The sequence below is a fragment of the Dasypus novemcinctus genome, chromosome 20 (genome assembly GCF_030445035.2).
Source record: "Dasypus novemcinctus isolate mDasNov1 chromosome 20, mDasNov1.1.hap2, whole genome shotgun sequence".
In the NCBI taxonomy this organism is placed as follows: Eukaryota; Metazoa; Chordata; class Mammalia; order Cingulata; family Dasypodidae; genus Dasypus; species Dasypus novemcinctus.
In genome coordinates this window covers 43,367,796-43,383,269 of record NC_080692.1, presented here as the reverse complement: position 1 = coordinate 43,383,269, position 15,474 = coordinate 43,367,796, and the positions used below count along the sequence as shown (strand labels likewise).

Here is a 15,474-nt window from a genome sequence, read left to right as displayed (position 1 = left end):
AAAAATGGATTCTTCCTGCTTTTTGTTATAAAATTCACTGCTAAGGTGAAAAAAAAAAATGAAGTAGTTTATTTATTAGACCGGCAATATCCTAAATGCAAAAATTGAGTCACAAAAGTAAAACAACCCAACAGCATGGAAATCTGAAGGGTTAGAATGGAATAATAACAATAATATTTAAGCAGTATCTGAGAAGAAAGCCTATGTCTAAGTGATTATTTGAGTGTAACTGCTTAAATAGAATCGTGGTCCCATCTGGTATTTTGTTTAACAATTCTGCCCATTTCTGTCCTTCATCTGAGTCTCTCCTCTCTGAGTGACAGTTGCTCTTCCAGGTGGGCATATGTGGTCGCACTGGCAGTGGGAAGTCCTCTTTATCCCTGGCTTTCTTCAGAATGGTGGATATATTCGATGGTAAGTTTCTAACTAAAATTTCTTCCCTTAAACAAATACACTACCACCAATATACCTGATTTTGCAGAAGTGAAAAAGCAACTATTTTTAAAGACTTCGTATCCTATCAGTCATGGTTTGAGGAAGATATCTGAAATAAACAACCCAGGAATAAAGAAAGAATATAGAATTGGGGGAATTTTGAGCCCTAAACTCACCTCTAGAGATTGTTACTAAAGAATCGTAATAAACAGGTAAAATGGAAACAAGGCCACCCACTTTGAATAGCAGTAGATGGGAAGGAAGACAAGAATTCAAGAGGAAGGAAGATGTAGGAATTTGTGGAGTGCCTTACTTCCCTCATACGAAATATCTATCTCTTCCCAGCAATGGAAATACTAGAAGAGGATGGGTATTCTGCATGTTTAGTTTTGGTACATGACTCTTAATATCTTAATAACATGGCTTAATGACATTGAACATTTTACGAGGAACAATCTTTGGTGTGAAGTGCCAAGCACATGTTAACAGCATGCAAAAATATGTATGTACCTGAAAAATTAATAATATTACACATAAGAGCATGGAAATAATCGAATCTCTGCTCTAGGAAAAATAGTCACATTATTTAGTCTATCAATGGTCTATAAAGAGGCCAGCACACAGCTACCTGGAATAAACGGGGATCCAGCCAAGTACTTGACCACCAGCTCAAGGAATGGCTCACCATTATTACCTGTAATAATTATGGTGACTCTTATAGTCCTTTGTGTTTTTATTGTACTTGAAAGTTTATATCATTTAATTTAATCCACCCAACAGCTCTGAGAGACAAGGAGATCAGTTTATGAACAACAAAGCCCCTTTGGGATTTAGATTTGGACCACAGAAAGCATCTGCCACTGGGTTAAAGGATTGTTCTTCTGTGGCTAATTGTAGTATTCAGATATTTTAATGATTTTCAGTGGGATTTGTATTATAAGGCAATTACATGATCCAAAGTTAATTGACAATTTCCATTAAATACCTGTTTTTATAACTGATCAAATTAGATTAGTTTGATCCTCATGAGTCCAAGTACATGTTTTCAGATCCCATTGAGCATGTCAATGTTTTCTTTTTAATAGCTTTCAGCTATTAAAATTTCTACAGATAATGCCTTACTCCTAAAAGACAGTTTAAACTAATCATCACTGCTGCTCTTGAATCTACATCCAGCTAGTAAAGAGACTACAGTTGCCATTCTGAGCCTGGTACACTCAACTCACAGGGCAATGTTGTCTTTGCACAAAAGTAATATGATACAGTGAATCTCTCAAGTTTAGGAATGAACATGAAGGTTGCATAAGTATAATTTACATTCCTATTTTTAATGCATTATACTCTTCAAGCAATACAGCAGTGACTAGAGAGAGAAAAATCTCTGTCTTCAAGGAGCTTATATGCTAGCTGGGGAGAGACAATAAAAAAGATAAGAAAAAGTATATGTAGCATTTTCAGGACATTGGAGTTGTTCTGTATGACATTGCAGTGATGGATAAAGGCCATTGTATATTTTGTAATAACCTACAAAATTATACAGGTAAACTGTAATCCATGGTTAGTAGCAATGCTTCAGTATATGCTCATCAATTGTAGCAAATGGGGAAGCGGACTTGGCCCAGTGGTTAGGGCATCCGTCTACCACATGGGAGGTCCACGGTTCAAACCCTGGGCCTCCTTGACCCATGTGGAGCTGGCCCACGCACAGTGCTGATGCACACAAGGAGTGATGTGCCCCGCAGGGGTGTCCCCCGCATAGGGGAGCCCCACGCGCAAGCAGTGCACCCCGTAAGGAGAGCCGCCCAGCGCAAAAGAAAGTACAGCCTGCCCAGGAATGGTGCTGCACACATGGAGAGCTGACACAACAAGATGACACAACAAAAAGAAACACAGATTCCCGTGCCACTGGCAACAACAGAAGTGGACAAAGAACACGTAGCAAATAGACATAGAGAACAGACAACCAGGGCAGGGGGGGAGGGTAAATAAATAAATAAATCCTTTTTTAAAAATTGTAGCAAATGAGGGATGTTGTTGATATGAGAAAGTGTGCGTCAGGGGGAGTGGGGCATATAGGAATCCCTTATTTATGTAACATTTATGTAATCAAAAGCTTCTTTAAAAATAAAAAAATAATAATTATAAAAAAGTATATGGAGGGAAGCAGATGTGGCTCAAGTGATTCAGCCCCTGCCTACCACATGGGTGGTCTGTGGTTTGGTTCCCTGTGCCTCGTAAAGAAGACAGTGAGCTGGTGTGACGTGAGGTGTGGCAAGCTGACACAGAAAGATGATGCAACAAGAGACACAAAAGGATAAACATATAGAGAGACACAATAGAGAGCAGAGGTTCCCAGTGCCTCCTAAAGAAGACAGGCAAGACAGCGAGCTGATGGGACAGGCAGGCATGGCAAGTGATGCAACAAGAGATACAAGAAGAAAAATCATAATGAGACACAACAAAGCATGGAGCAGTGGTGGCTCAAGCAATTAGGCACCTTGCTCCCACATCAGAGGTCCCAGGTTCAGTTCCCGGTGCCTCGTAAAGCAATAAGGAAGATGAACAGACACAGGAAGTACAAACAATGAGGGGATGGGGAGAAATAAATAAATAAATCTTTGTAAAAAAGAGTGTACGGAATATCAGATATGACAAGTTCTATAAAGGAAAAAACAAAACAAAACAAGACAGGAAGATAAAGGAATATCCAAAGGAAGAAGACCCATTCTTCTTCAGAAGGGGAAAGAATACTTTGGTTTATATAACCTGCATAAATTGAATAAAAACTGAAAATTCCTTTAGCAGAAAATACATGAGACAAACATCACCAAAATGCATGTTCTTCTTAGAGACATGTAAGCGTGTTTTTGATACTTAAATGGAAATTGTTCTCTTCTGAATTCAAGCCTGAACTACGTACCTCCAATTTGTAAATAGATATTATTTTATTTGCGATTTTACTACAGGCTTATAATTTTTGTTTCTCTTTAACAGGAAAGATTGTCATTGATGGAATAGACATTTCTAAACTGCCACTGCACACACTTCGTTCTAGACTTTCAATTATTCTGCAGGATCCAATACTATTCAGCGGTTCTATTAGGTAGGTGATATTATCAGCCCAAACCTATGTGCAAGTTTTACCCTTTGACTCATAAGAGGGTTTTACTCAGAGAAATATTTTCCGAATAGGTGTAAAATGATATAATCAAAATGGTAAGATGAAATATTCTGTCTGATGATTTTGATTCTTCCCAGAATTGCTTTCGGATACATATTAATAGTCCCATATTACAGAGGAAGATATTGAAATTCAGAGAAGTTGCATCTTGTCCAAGTTCATACACCTCCTAAGTGGTAGAACTGCCATTTCAACTGAAGTTTGCCTCATTCCAGTATCCTCCAGGACAGGCTTGTCATTCCTTCCAACCTTTGTTTTCTCTTGCTCCCATCTGACATCTGCTTGATTACAAAGAAGTATTTTCCACCTCCTTTTACTAATTATTCCTTATCTCCAAGTGAAAATGCATGTAAGATTGCTCGAGTTTCAGCTGCCAAATAACTTCACTTGAAAGTTTTAGGTGTGTCACGTTCTTCAGCAACGCCATAGTGACTTCTATTGTGATGGGTGCTGTGCAGCTCTTCTAAAGCAGCAATATGTTAGCATATAGATTTGTGTGTTTAGCACCAGTTCTGCACAGATATTTTCCTAGACATTATCTAGGTTCCCTAACCATAATATGAAGTGGGTCAGTATTGAATGTGATCGTATCATTTCATGTATATAAACTTACCAACAGTATCATCGATAAGCACTTTTTTCTTTAGAGATCCGTGTTGATGCTAAGGTTATTAAGGCCATGCACTCATTCATTCATTCATCAAGCCTGACTGACTGCCTACTCTGTCCCGAGCACTGTTCTGACCACTGGGGACACGGCAGTAACCCAAACAGTCTTAGTTCTCTTTGAACTTACATTCTAGGGAAAGAAAAACAGGAAACACAGACACACATAAAAGTTCCTCTATTTTTACTTTATTTTTGACTAAGAAATGTTTTCTCCTACAGATTCAATTTGGATCCAGAGTGTAAATGCACAGATGACAGACTCTGGGAAGCTCTAGAAATCGCTCAGCTGAAGAATATGGTCAAATCTCTACCAGGAGGTCTAGGTAAGTCATCTAAATAAGTTATTTTTTATACAGGCAATTAACTCTACCTATCTCTATATTTTATGCTAGAATCATGTAATTCTGTTGTTAAACCCCCTTCTACTTAAAATAACCTCCTAGAGAGTGTGAAGGTGTTTGAAAAGCTAATCCTATTGCATCAGGAGCAGGATGAACCCAATAAGGAATTCTGTCCTTTGTGAGCACTTGAGAATATTCCAGTTAGTACACATCTTCCTTCAGTCTGCTCAACCTTGGTGGGCAGTTTAATCATAATATTTCCTCAGAGTCAGTCCTGCTTGCGTGGCCTACATGCTCGCTCACACAGGAAGTGGAGAAGCACAAGGCTGAAAGGCTGTTCTGTTCCAAGAGTGCTTGGAACCATTCGGGAGCAGGCAGCTCTCCATCATGGTGGCCACTTTCTTCTCCAGGAGGAGGGTATTTCTTTCATTTATGTAATATAATTTTCAGCTTGTTGAAGATGTTTTCTACTTCCTGCTGTAATAAAAGTTTTGGCCACCTGTGTAAGGCATTAAACATGTATTCAAACAATTGCTGGCATAAATTCAGGCCCAAAAGTAATACAATTTCTGACAAATGGTGACAGAGAAAGAACCATTCTGGAGAAAGAATTTATCTTAAACTCACAATCGTATAGGTTATGAAGTGTAGCTGGAAAAAGAAAGGAAAGGCTATAGCATTTATTTATCCATGCAATAATGTTTTATTCGACTGCTGTGTTGGATAACATAATAAATGCTCAGGATATGTTGATGAACAAAAACAAACACATCATTGGAGCTTATATTCTAGTGAGATAGTGTACTAGAAAGAGAACTGGAATTGGAGTTGAGAAAATTCTGTTTCTTATCACGCTGTACCACGAATTAGCTATGTGATCTCTCTGGACCCCAGAAAGTCATATTAAATAATCGCCATGGTCTTCCAGTCTTCTAAATATTTAGCAAAATTTTGTATCCTAATATAAGGAAGTAATTCACCTTCTGTTGTCGAAAATACGAAGGTGCTAGTTCATCTTCATTTTCCCAAAGTAAAACTCTTCTTGACCTTTCCAAAATGAAATCTTTACATCAGCACCCAATCATGTCCAGCCTGTGTTACAGGACATGACAAGGTGTTTTTCACTGTGCCCGAGGAAAATGTTCGCAGCATTTCTTCAGTGAAATTCATGCTACTGTTCCGATTTAGATGCCATTGTCACTGAAGGTGGGGAGAATTTTAGCGTTGGACAGAGACAGCTGTTTTGCCTCGCCAGGGCCTTTGTTCGCAAGAGCAGCATTCTCATCATGGATGAAGCAACAGCGTCCATCGACATGGCCACGGTGAGGGCAGTAACGAAGCTTTTACAATTGCCAGGTTGGAGAAACTTGAATGAACATTGTTTTTTTTTCCTAATTGGGTTCTGCTTCCTAGGTACTGTTTGTTGTTTTGAGTGTTTTCTCACTTGTTTTCTCCATCAACCTGTGATACCACATTAAGACTCACAGTAAAAGAGATCAAACACCTGCTGTAAAGTACTTCCTGTTACGAGTAAAAATACAACAAATTAACAATTATTTTAAGTACTCAAAATAGTAAAATTCCAGAGTATACCTGATGAGAGTACTGTCCTGGAGTTCAAGTATTAATCCATGGAAGTTCTAAAATGAAGGATACAAATCACTACTTAATAGAACTGATTGATAACTAAACCAATTGCTGTTTTATAAAGCAGTTGGTTGATGAAGGTTTCACTAGAATTAGTAATAGCTAGAATTAATAATGGCCATCTCAGAATGTCCATGGGTAATAAACCAGAAACTTTACTTATGAAAGAAATTATTATAAAATGTCAAATATGTCCAAGAAAGATCTGTCTATAAGGTTGTGAGTGAGTGAGGAAAAGTTCACATTAAATCACAAACTGTGTATGAGCTAGCAATTAATGAAGCTTTTTAAAAAGTTATCTTGATACTCTAATTGTGACAACAGAAAGGACAAAAGCAGAAAAAGAGCCACAACCTCATGTTACTTTCTTGTTCCATGCTTTAGGTGGGTAAACTACCAAAAACAGGGAAATAGTTTCAAGGATATTAAGATATGGAAATGCTAATTGACGTCATTTCTATTAAGTAAGACTAATCAACGATCCTATTCCCAGTTGTGTAGCCTTCTCAACATTTCCTATTTTAAAGCAATAAAATAGTCTCTACTCAAACCATTTTACTAAGTACGCATACCTACATCAAAATCAGTATTCATTCCTAAGGTTTGGCAATACTGGGAGTTGTAAACTTCACCAAGATGAGAGGGATGAATATGAATATTAATTAAGTGGCATGGAGTCACTTGATTGAGAGAACTCCACATTGCCATTTAGATCATCTCCAGCATTTCCAAGGAGAGGGGCAGCATCTTTACCCATGAACATCTTTAAAAATATAATGACAGCAGAGGTTTGTGATGAGAATAAAATTGGCTCCTTCCTGGAATGTCCTTTTCTGGGTCAAAATCCAATTTTTTTTTACATGGATTTCAGTTTTTTCACCTTTCCTGACTCACCATCATTTTAGGGTTTTGTTCGTTTTGAATACATGCTGTTTGTGGTATAACACAAGTGAGCGTTTTGATGCCCATTTGATTTCATTTTCCTCTTGGGTTTCCTGGCAAGAAATTGGTCGCTGATCACTTAGTTTTATTTGCGTTTTGAAGAAACCTACAGCATCTAGAGCAGCCTCCTGCTGGGGACTGCTGCGTTAGCCCTTCTGCAGATTCAGGAGTGCGTTTTCAGAACGGAGGAGGCAAAGCAGAACATTGTGCTTAGGGACAAAACATTGTGGCAACAGAAAGTCGTCCAGAGAAAATTCAGACTGTTATTTTTTTAACAGGAAAACATTTTGCAGAAAGTGGTAATGACGGCCTTTGCAGACCGCACGGTGGTTACGATAGCCGTAAGTATGAGAGACGGAGTTGATTTACTCTTCGGTTTTTGTTCCAAGGTTCAATATACTTTGTATATGAGCAGTTAAAATGTGCTATATGGTGACTTACGTATTTCTCTACCAGTATTTCTGGATCTGTGTAAAAAACAGGAGCCGGGGGGGAAGTGAAGGAGCAGTTATGTTTTTCCTTTTCCAAACTGTCTACTCCCCCTTCTCCCCTAAATTACAATTATGGGTCGTGCTAAATCTCAGGATCCCAGCAGGCCATGGCCTGTGTTTTCTCACCCGTGCAGATGGTAGTTCCTATGAAATAATTCTCTTTAATAGCTGGTTCACTTGCTTTCCCAGAAGTATAACCTGATAGCCTGATGAGCAGTTTCAGAAGCAAAATGCCAAAATTTGATTGCCAAATCTATGACTGTTTATACTTAATTTCTATGTTTCTGTTTGCATATCTGTGTTTAAAAAAAAAAAAAGAAAAAGCCAGCAAGGTTCCTCGCAGTAGAATCAGAGACTTTCCTTGATTAGGGGTAGCATCAATCAAGGTAAAGCATTGCTTAAATCATTGTGATGCATATTTTAGGTTACTTAGTTTAAGCCCTGGTCTTCTGTCCCTTCTGTTCCTTGGCCTGATGGAAACAATCCTCGCTCCCATTTAGGCTGCTTAACAAAACCTATTTTTAATGAGTCCCTTGGGCATTTCCTGTCTTGCTGATTCTTCTTTCTCTTCTTCTTTCCATTTTTCTTTTCTCTCCAGCATCGTGTCTCTTCTATTATGGATGCAGGCCTTGTTTTAGTCTTTTCTGAGGGTATTTTAGTGGAGTGTGATACAGCTCCAAACTTGCTCGCGCACAAGAATGGCCTCTTTTCCACTTTGGTGATGACCAACAAGTAGACTGCCATGACCCACTCTGCAAGTCCAGTTCTCTGGTAGTTATCTGAGGGGCATCTCCTCAGTAACACGAGACTAATGTTCTGATCAAGGGGGGAGCGGGGGCCCAGGGAGCCCACCGGGGTCATCGAATACAATTCAGCTCAACTGAGTACTTCAGTTATGGCAGAGGGTCTTAGCCTTCACCTGACTGGCAAAGGGGGAAAACCACGGACCCCTTCTCAGAATGTAGTGGCAGATGGTTTTAAGACATTCAACTCGTGTCAGGTCTAACAAGTACTGTAATTTCAAAGTGTGGATGACCTTAAATGATTTTTCAAAATACGCAACAACTGTAATGTTGCTACTGTAATTTACTGCATACATTTGTAAGTGCAGGAAATGCTATATTTCAGTTAGAGGTCAGAGAAAATAAAGATAAGTTGCTATTTTTCAATTCAAGCTCATGGACCCCTGACTATAAAATCCCTGAATTATGTTCAATACCAGTTCGGCACATGCATATGTATTTTTTTAACATGCAAGAGCTAGTATTTCAAGATCTGGAGAACCCAATTAACCTCTGCCTTTAGAACCAAAATCACTATTCCTTGGGGGCATTTTGTAGATATCCTTAAAAATATTAGACCTGTTCCTTGCCTGTCCTGACAAATGCATTGTTTAATTTCAGTAATTGCTTCTTAACTGGGAATTGTGTATGGAGTGCTTGTTAAATCCTTCCTTTGAAATGCAGCTTTTCAAGGAAGCCCTGTCAGGGCCCACCTTCTGCAAATTGCCTGGAGAAGGTGGAGTGATATTTTGGGTGGAAAGGACTTCTTGTTGACCCCCAAATGGAGAAAGAAAAAGCAGACCCTTGCCTACTAAAAAAACTAGTCTTCTCTGTGCTGCATGAAGCATGGCATTGTTGGGTAATCCTATTTAGTCTCCATTTGAAAGATTACTGAGCATAATTTATACTTGTAATCAAAAATTAAGTTCTCTTACCTGACTGCAGTTCTCTTACCCTTAGTGAGTACTTCCCCATAGACTCGTGTATCTTTCTCCCGTCCTTCACTTTAAGCCCACCAGCGTGGGCTTCTACTAGCCTACCTGATATTCCCCACCAACCCACGTGGAGCTGGGGGCGGGAGGGAGGGGGAGAGGGGAAGAATCCTCGTAGGAGCAACCTGTCCTAACAGGTTCATGAGGGAGAAAACACCCACCACACTTGTGGGAGCCTCTGCAGAGTGAGTTCAGCTCTGTTAAGAGTATCTGTTTTTCTTTCCCTGCCTAAGTTATTTTGTTCATTTTGTTAACTGGCAGTGAAAATTGTGGAAGTCTTAAAAAGAAAAATTATCTCCAATTTCTACCAAGAAGCCCTCAAGCACCAAAATAGCAAGGGCATTTATGTATGAAAGTGATTTATTTTGCTATCGATTCATTTCTCTGGGGCATTTTGAGAATTTCGTTGACACTATTACAATCGATACCACCCTTTGTCAAGAAAAAAAGTAATGTAGATTAATTGAATACCTAACAGCTATATTTAGTTCTGTTGGTTCTGCTTCTGCTATTCATTATCTATGTGATCGCCTGATTTTACTTTATGGTCATGAACCCAGTGGTCTCACTTATAAAGTGGAGAGAGAGAGCAGCCCCTTTGGAGGAATGTGCTGACGATTAGCAAGGGTGCACCTAGAGCACTTCGGTGGGGATGCTCAAGAAGTACCAGCCTTTATTATTATTTCTCACTAACACCAAAGCCTCTCCCCAAGGGCACCTCGTGGAAATAGTGTATGAGTGGCGGTGACTTCTACAGACTGAGCCCATGCATGTCTAAAACCCTGGATGATACATTCCAGTGTTGCCTGCCAGAGTGCACTTCCCCATACTGCCTCTTCCCGGATCGTTTTCCAGGGTTCAGGTTGTTTGTCATCCCACAGAATTAGTTGATGCCACGCAAGCGATAATTGTAGTTGAGACTAAAGTATGGCCCACCTGGTCACCTGGTTCATTATGGCTCCTCTTATCATCTAATTGTTTGACAAGCACTTATTAGACACTTAAGATTCCATGAGAGTGATGAAACTGATACACTAACTACACTCAAGTTCATGTAGCTCTTATGAGATCCAGCCATACATGCCAGCACTTAAAAGTGTGTAAGTCCATGATAATTTAAATGAGTAAAAACATAAAAATCCCGTGCTTCCTGCACCTTCTGACACCCCAAGAAGAGTCAGTGTCCCTGAATAATCCATGAAATGTGCATGTTGTGTGCTTTGGCGTGCGCTCTGACTTTGCCACCCTTACTTGTCTTCTTTTCGCTCACAGCATCGGGTTCACACGATTCTCACAGCAGACCTGGTTATTGTGATGAAGCGAGGAAACATCTTAGAGTACGACACTCCAGAAAGCCTCTTGGCTCAGGAAGATGGAGTCTTTGCTTCTTTTGTGCGCGCAGACATGTGAAGGAGTGTCTTACCATGAAATGTGTATTTCAAAGAATGTCGTCGTAACCTACTTAATGGAGCACCACTTTGGTTTTGCGTCTGGAGAGTGGCATCTTAAGCTTTTCTAGACTTCTGCCAAGTTTATTCATTAGGTTGTGGAATTTGGTAATGAATAACAACTTCGCTTTACCAAAGAATATTATATTTCCTATGCACACGTCAATATATTCTTTCTTATTTTTTTTACAGTTTCCCCAGATATGACTGCATAATATGTTTTTACTGATGTTTTTCTAATGATTATTCCACTTTACCTTTAAGAATAGCAGACTATATTAAAACATGTAAGCAATGTTAAGTGGTAGATCAATAAGTTATACTTTCTCCTCATTTTAAGTCTGGTAAATATGTTGCAGCCATAGAAGTTACAATGAATATTCAGTATTATGATACTCTTATTTTAAGAATAGATTTTCATTTTTGTTGGGGTCCTCAGATGTTATTGGGGGAAGAATAGAGGAAGGATGGGCTTTCTAAGTAGCTGGAAAATGAAACACTCAAATTCATTATCTATGTATAAGAAAATATTCTGTATTCATCAACATTAGTAATACCATAGTTTCTTTCAACAGTCTCTTTTTTCTTCTAAAATGTTTCCTGTTTCCAAGAAATTTATCACATTTATAGCCGTTCTATAAAGCCTTAACTAGACAGATCATGAAAAGAGTTTAGATGTTTGAACAATTATACTCAAGCTCCCATTTTTTCATGGCTTGTAAGGAGAAAATTCTCAAGATGGCGAATTCAATGTGCCTTTTCCTGAGTGAAGTTCAAAGAGTGATTCGGTTATCTTCTTCAGTGATAGAACAACTAAGCTTTCTATAGTTTGCCATCTTGACTGTTGTTGTGACCCTCATCCCTAAAGTGTCACATTATACAAGGTTCAGAGTAAATGGCCTTATTTGTCACAGGATAAATATGTAACAAGGGTCTGCTTTCGGGGGAAGAGTTTACTTCCTCTAAGTGTTTATGCCTAGTGGTGGTGGTATGCATGTGTCCATTTGTTCCTGCTTCTACTTCAATGTAAATTGTAAAGAGTGCATCAAAAATGTTATTCTAACTTTGATGTGCATGTTAAAAGTGCATCAGAAATTAATGTGGGAGTGGATGTGGCTCAAGCCTGGGCTTGGTTCCCAGTGCCTCCCAAAAATAAAAAGACAACAAGCAAACAAACGAAAAACCCAACTCAGGGTAGCCAATGTGGCTCAGTGATTGAGCTCAGGCTTCCCACATAAGAGGTCCCAGGGTTCAATCCCTGACCCTGGTTCCTCAAAATAAAACCAAAATTAATGGAATTTCAGTATTATGTTTTGCTTAAATGTATACTCATACATTAAAAAATAGTAAAAGTTACCTTCATTGGCATGCTAGCAACCAACGCTTTCTACCACAGTTCTGTGCTATCCAGCATAAATATCATTGATTTTCATATGAGGACCCACACAGGCATTGTAAGACTATGAAGATTTAAGATTCAGGTTATTGTATTGTGTATTCACTCTTGGAAAATATGTAATACTTTTATGGGGCTCTAGCACCCCTCTATACTCAAGAATATATTACCTGAATATAGAGTCCTGATACTTATTTTTTTGAAAGTTCCACGAGGATGGACAGAAATTCTCTGTTATTTAGCTAAAATTGTCACCCTTTGTTGTATATATAAAACTTCATTGGGAAAAAAATAATTCCGTTATTGTTTCCTGAAAGCTAAACAGAATGGAATTGGTTACCATTAAATTCAATCTTACAAATAGTTTCTAAAATTTTATTAGTCCTTTATAGGTACTGCTAGCAGGTAAATATTTTGTAGTGCTGAATTTGAATAATACTATTGCTAAATTACACTTCATTCTCACAGAGAAATGGGGATTTACCCATAGAAATAATCCTTATAATATCTTTAAATTATACTGTTAAACAACCAACCTCAGCAGGAGTAAGTCTAATTATACTAAATCCAGTCTTACACCCAAGAGATCACTGGTCACTTCATAACTTTTAAGTTGAGTAACTGCCTAATTGTTTACAAAATAAAATTGAAAAAGTCAGGACTGATTTTTTTAACCAATTGGTCATTTTTTGTTATATGCTTTATCTATTGAATACAGAAATTATTCATCTTGAAAGAATTTTTTTTCTAATTAGGTACATATCTGTAAAAAAAAGGAACCAAATAAGTCACTTCCATTTTTAATACTTTAATAGTTATAAAAAGCAATAAATGCATAAAGCTTTACATCAAAATCACAGGGTTACTGATATATTAAAAAATATTTCTGTAAGGATTGTGTAGCCTCTACATTTATACTACTATTCATGACCCATTTCAAGTACACTTAGCTCTAGATTATATACCAAATGACTCTTCTTAGTAAATGATACTTGAGATTTGGGACCACATTTTATTCCCCTTTGTCCCCTTGACATTTACTACAAGGGCTTGGTTTATAGTAATCCTACTAAATATAGTCAGTTAGTCCATTCATGAGTTTTACCACAGCCGGGTGCCTGTAACTCCAGCTTATTCTCTTCACATTTCTGTGTTCTGCTTATTCTACTGTGAAAATATACTGGCTTGCTATTATAGAATAAATTATTCTTTTTGTTTGCTTGACTAAAGAGAGTGATTATTCTTTCACATATATTTCCAGTGGCCATCAACCAGGACTAGTCAGTAGATATAAATCAATACCATTTGCCAAGATAATACCTGACTCTGCTTTGATGATTTTGTTTCACATTTGCCAGAGTCGTGCACCTCATTAATTTTAATATATAGGCTCCAAGGTAGTTTTCCACTAAATAGAACTGCTACCTTTCATCACTTTTTAGTAACAATTTGGTTGGTTGGTTGTAGGTTTGTGATTTATAGTACTATGGTAATTCCCTTATTGGACCATTGTCAAAGATTAATTGGAATCTTCTAATCTTAGCGTTTGGGCATAAGAACCATAAGTCAAAGGCATGTGTTCTGTAACTTATACTTTTTTCATTTACATCAGGTCTTTTCAAGCATTAGTAATTTTCACCTGGATCAAATTCCCCAATGAAAGGACCTAGGAATCAGTATTTCTAACAAGTGCCTCCAGATGAGACTGTTAACTAGGCAAATTTGGCAATTACTGATCTACAACAGTCCTCATCCCAGTTTCTTTCTGCTGTGCACAAAATATAGCCACAGAACCTTGATTTTCGTGTGCCTCCTATCTCTGCTGGCATCACCTTCCCCTGAATTGTTAAAATAAGCCTCTCATTGCTACTGGATGAGCTGTCTTAGTGCCATCAAAAAGGAAACATAGCTGGCAGGATATCACCAGGGACTCGGAACACTGTTTTGTTTGTTTTTGTGGCTTAATCAGCAATAAGTAAGCCAAAAACAGAACTTACACAAAGATGCAAAGCTATTGTTTCCACACCTGAATTCATTGTTGAAACCTTGTCATGTTCTCCTGTGTTTGAGTTCACACTTACAAATGATAATAGTACATAAATATGACCATGTGGGATAGGTTTCACTATAGCTATTTCAAAATATGGAAGGAAAGCAAACTCTTTGTGATTACTATTCTCCTTTCCAACTTCACGTTTTTTTCTGAATGTCATCATTGCTGATATATGAAGGTTGATATCTCTATATATAGTATATGGAATTTAAATTATTTTTCTTTCTATGAGGAATAACAAAATGCCTTAGCCATTCACAGTCTTGTTTCCATTGACCCATTTCTAGAGTTAAATGGTACTAATGAAAGTTAAATGGCTCTAATGAAAGTGTAATCTGTGTCCTTGGCGCCACCAACCTATACAGACCATCTCTAACTATACAGTACATATGAATAAAAAAGAGCCTGGTTTATAGATCATTGTTTTATTACTTAATCTGCCTACTGCAAAAAATAGTTAACTTGTTTCACATACACCAAGTGGGTAATACTGCGTAAAGCTACTTCATTCCCATTTTTCTCTCCAAAGAGAAGGCTACAGAATGTCCTGTTTATACACATTGTCAGTTATTATTAAGTGAAAGTTTACTGACATGTAATATTATTAGAGCCAAATGGACTTAGGCCAGCCCTAAATATCCAGGTATTTGCTCCTTGACTCATAGACGTTTGGGCTTTCTACCAATACTAGTTGAGTAAAAAGCAATTTTTAAAAAAAGGAAACACTTTCTTTTAGACACCCAAAATGCCCATCCATCTTTAGAATTTGGACACAAACAGAAGCCCCAACTGTTTGAAGCCATTAAATTATACTGCTAATCCTCTTTCACAGGCCATACTCTATCTTCCAAATCCTTAGTGTGTGCACAACCCCCCATAAGTGTACATTCACGTTTTAGCTTAACTTTCTGCCTTAAGTATGTGTATACAGTTGCTATGGATCTTTATATTTTACAGTAAGTGTTAATGTTAGGCATAAATAAGTCAAATGAATGCAGGTGATTAGAATGATTGACACAAAGAGGAAAATTCTTACAATCACAGTAATCTCTAAGTGTATCTTCCAGACCCACAACTACCTTGGGAAGAAATTTCAC

General features: G+C 37.9%; 1 protein-coding gene across 7 annotated transcripts in view; it reads left to right on the top strand.

Moving 5' to 3' along the window:
- Nucleotides 1-13,553, top strand: part of ABCC9 (ATP binding cassette subfamily C member 9) — a 131,194-nt gene extending 117,641 nt beyond the window's left edge. For 4 of the 7 annotated variants that reach the window (XM_058282878.1, XM_058282882.1, XM_058282876.1 and 1 more), the window contains 6 exons: nucleotides 336-414; nucleotides 3,430-3,538; nucleotides 4,505-4,608; nucleotides 5,815-5,948; nucleotides 7,494-7,556; nucleotides 10,753-13,553. In XM_058282878.1, the coding sequence (XP_058138861.1) occupies nucleotides 336-414; nucleotides 3,430-3,538; nucleotides 4,505-4,608; nucleotides 5,815-5,948; nucleotides 7,494-7,556; nucleotides 10,753-10,890 (627 nt within the window). In that variant the 3' untranslated portion in view covers nucleotides 10,891-13,553. Of the gene's footprint in view, nucleotides 1-335; nucleotides 415-3,429; nucleotides 3,539-4,504; nucleotides 4,609-5,814; nucleotides 5,949-7,493; nucleotides 7,557-8,304; nucleotides 8,478-10,752 lie in introns of all 7 variants that reach the window. The other 3 variants (XM_058282879.2, XM_058282877.2, XM_071210212.1) reach the window with 1 other exon arrangement.
- The last annotated feature ends 1,921 nt before the right edge of the window (nucleotides 13,554-15,474 follow it).